We start from the raw sequence: 4,028 nt of genomic DNA on the forward strand, positions 1-4,028 counted from the left end.
ACCAGTAAGATCTAACAGCATGCATATTTCAATTAAAATTCTTTTTAAAAACTGCTGAATTAAGTGAAAAATCTAAACCGATATTACCTTTTAGGTGTCAGAAAAATGCTAAGGAGGAATCATAGTGGCTGGAGTCAAAGGACCTGAACTCAGGTAACTAATTCTATCAACGACAAGAGTATTGTTACAGAAAAACAGCAATTATATGTATATGCACCTACTTTTCACTAAAGTTAAGGAATAATACTAGAAATTTGTGCAAAACATAAGAAAACATTTCAATATGAAAGAAAAATAATCACACTGTACAAATATCAGTGTCATATGGTATAGTGAAGGAATGTGGAGCGATGAACCAAATCAAGAAAATCAGGATTTCTCATAAGACTCTTGTTTTTCCACAAAATATTTTTGTAAAGTATTTCATCTATGTGTACATTGTGCACATTTTACTTTTAAAAATACTACATATTCTAAAAATCCTTGCAATGGACACAGCAAAAAATAATCAAGAAATGACAAGGATCCTTATAATGCCCAACAGAGTTGAAACCCAAATATGGCAGCACAGGTGCCAACAGTGTTTACATAGTTTAAATGTGTGATTCCACACATCTTAATTAAACCACGTGGCAGAGCCTGTGCTACTTAAGTTATTTAACTGATGGCAAAAAAGTGCTTTTTAGACAATTATTCTTTATAATTAATCTATTAAAAGTTGATGGACTTTTTGCCTCAGATTTTGGAAAATATTGATTATTCTTTTATCAGAACTGAGTAGCACCAAAGGACTCACTGTAACATAGACATTGGCCACAAGCCTCTGGCTACCCAAGAGAACTGGGTCATATGCCCATAACAAGATTGAAAAAATTGAGATGATAAGGTCCACCCAGTATATGACCACAAAGATGCTCACCAGCAGCAGGATGGTCTGGGTGGCCCTTTTCTCTGGGGAGGCCCTTGGGGAGAGGCTGGTGCTGTGAAGGTGCTGGGATCGCCTCTGGTGTCTGGACAAGAATATCACCATGTATGCACTTGAGAGCAGCATAATTCCTACAAAGGAGACATCCCCAGATATTGTCAGAGTGACAAACAAGCCCTTGATGATGTAGCTCATGGGGGAAAGAGAGCAATATTTAGTGAGAATAATCAAATTCGTCTGATTCCTATTGGAAGATGACACAGCATAGATGATCAGGTTACTACTGAAAGACAAACTGAGGAACCATAAAAAGAATAAAATATAAAAAATGTCATTTGTTGATTTATTTTTAAACCTTGCCAGCCAGGAGGTGCTGGGGCTGATGGTGATGGCCTGGAGCATGCTCAGGAGGCAGGTGGTGCAGATGGAGAGGCCCCTCATCACCCTGCTCAGGGAGAGCAAAGCCTTACATTTGAAGTCATTCCCAAAATGCGGTGACTCAAACAGTTCCGAAGACACCAGAATAACTTCAATGAGGAGGTTCACTATGTGGACAAAGGCCAAGTGACTTGAGGTCACATCCGTAGGCTTAGGCCTGTGTTCAAGATGGAGTTTGAAGATGTGCAAGAGAAGAAGGAAAGTATTTGCCGAGATTCCAATGCCAGCTTGGAAAAAAAAGGCTTTTTTAAATAAGTTAAACATTTGCTCATTTTAATATCAGAGAAGAAACACTTTTTATCTGAAAAACAAGATAAAACACATCCTCCATGTCATTTTTTCATACACAAGATTATTACCACTGCTATTATTTCTATTTAATACAATTATCCTTGAGTAACCTTGACTAGCTTATACAAAATTTTAAATAACCAGCCTCTCTGTATTATTTTCTCTGTTATATAAACCTAACATCATCTCAAGCACAACCAAACCTGGGTAGGTGCCCATTATCTATGCTCCTACAGTACCTAGGCCTCACTCCTTAGAAGCACTAATACTATTATACTTTTCTTTATTAAAAATCCAGCACATAAAAATTACTCAGTGGTGTCTACACAGAAGAGCTGAAGTAAATTCATGTTAATGAAAAAAGAATCATCAAATATATCAGTTGGAAAAAAAATTCTCATGTTCATCACGTTTTTTGGTATTTAACATTCTGATTTATTGCCTACAACTTCTGCTATGGAGATATTATGGAGCTTGGTTAACAGTTTGAAGAAATTTCATTATTCTGACAGAAAGGAGAAAGGATTTCATTAAGGATTCCATTTCTAAAAATGCTTCTCATGAGATGTGACAATATTCTAGTCCTGAGTTAGTTCTCTTTTGCTGCTGTAACAAATTATCACAAACTTAGAGGATTCAAACAACATATATTTATTGTATTGCATTTCTGGAGGTCAAAAGACCAAAAAGGGTCCCACTAGGCTAAATTAAGACTTCAGCAGAATTTGAGTTCCTTTCTGGAGGCTCCAGATGAGTATATATTTTCTTGGTTTGTTTGATTGTTTTTGGATTTTTCCTAAGGTTTTAGAGGCTGCCTGCAGTCGTTGGCTCTTGTCTCCCTACCTCCTGCAAAGCCAGCAATAGCTGGTCATATTGTCCTCACATTGCATCATTGTGGACAGAGTCTCTCACCTCCTGATCACATATGTAAAGACTCCAGTGATTACATTGGGCCCATGTGAATAACCCAAGGTAATCTCCTTATCTTAAACTCAGCTGATTAGCACCCCTAATTTTATTTGCAACCTTAATTCTCCCCTGTCACATTGCCTACTATATTCACAGAAGCTCAAAACTGGAAGAAGGAATTAGGACGTGGACATCTTTGTGAACCATTATTCTGCAAACCACAAGTACCTTTAACAGTATTTCCTCAAAATTTTCTTACTCTTCCCCATCTATTTTCTATTCTAGATAATTCTTACAGGAACTTTCTAGACTCAGGAGGAAATCACTGACATCTCTCTCTCAATTATATGAGGGATAATCCACACAATTCTCCACTTTACATCATCTAAAAAGTAGGATCAAAATAATCACATACGGCTGGGCATAGTGGCTCATGCCTGTAATCCTAGCACTCTGGGAGGCCAAGGTGGGAGGATCGCTCGAGGTCAGGAGTTCGAGACCAGCCTGAACAAGAGCGAGACCCCGTCTCTACTAAAAATAGAAAGAAATTATCTGGACAACTAAAATATATATAGAAAAAAATTAGCCGGGCATGGTGGCGTGTGCCTGTAGTCCCAGCTACTTGGGAGGCTGAGGTAGGAGGATCACTTGAGCACAGGAGTTTGAGGATGCTGTGAGCTAGGCTGACGCCACGGCACTCACTCTAGCCCGGGCAGCAAAGTGAGACTCTGTCTCCAAAAAAAAAACCCAAAATAATCACATGGTGCTTCTTTCTTGAAGCTTCACCACTACATGTGGCAAATTTTATTATTACGTATTCAAGTCATTTTCTATTAATACAAATATATTTTTCAATCCAGGTTTTAATGAATCCAATATTGGAAAACCCCACCTGTCTTTAGATTTCACTTCTGAGGTTAATGAGTGTTTTTATTTAAAGGTAACTTACAGCTTTGTAGCCCCAACATATAAATTTGGAAAGCAATGCAGAAATGTTGACAGTTATTGTTCTTGGCTTATATTCAGAAATGTATGGTTGAAGTAGAACATTGTTCTAAAACAACTAAATATGTATGTGTTTATAAATAAAGGAAAATTTATACAGTGATTAAGTGTTACTTTCTATCGAAGCTTCATATATCCAAGGAACACATTTATCTCAACATCCAGAACCAAAAATATTTCTTATTAACATACATCCCACCCTCAGCACATTTGTTTTCTGTAGTCAGGCGGAATCCAGGAGAAGCAGCAGGATAATATTGTGTTATAGGGACAATGATCTCTACTTCTTAGGGGTGACATTCCAGTATCAGTAAAACAATATTTAGGCAATGGTCACTAATGTATATATAATTATTTTTTACTACATATCTGAATCATATTGTTAATATACAGTGCATATTATAAGCCATGTAACAAAAAGATAACATTATTAGATAATGATACATACATACAAATTTTA

The 4,028-nt window shown here is 36.9% G+C and overlaps 1 protein-coding gene across 1 annotated transcript; it reads right to left on the minus strand.

The window, feature by feature from the left end:
* Positions 1-703: 703 nt before the first annotated feature.
* On the minus strand, positions 704-1,627 carry LOC138382414 (putative vomeronasal receptor-like protein 4). The gene has a single exon (XM_069466925.1). The coding sequence runs from the start codon at positions 1,625-1,627 to the stop codon at positions 704-706; it is 924 nt and encodes a 307-aa protein (XP_069323026.1).
* Positions 1,628-4,028: the final 2,401 nt, after the last annotated feature.

The sequence above is a fragment of the Eulemur rufifrons genome, chromosome 4 (genome assembly GCF_041146395.1).
Source record: "Eulemur rufifrons isolate Redbay chromosome 4, OSU_ERuf_1, whole genome shotgun sequence".
Classification (NCBI taxonomy): Eukaryota; Metazoa; Chordata; class Mammalia; order Primates; family Lemuridae; genus Eulemur; species Eulemur rufifrons.

Coding starts and splice junctions, on each gene's coding strand:
- LOC138382414 (XM_069466925.1), bottom strand. CDS start 1,627: ATGTTTAACTTATTTAAAAAAGCCTTTTTTTTCCAAGCTGGCATTGGA.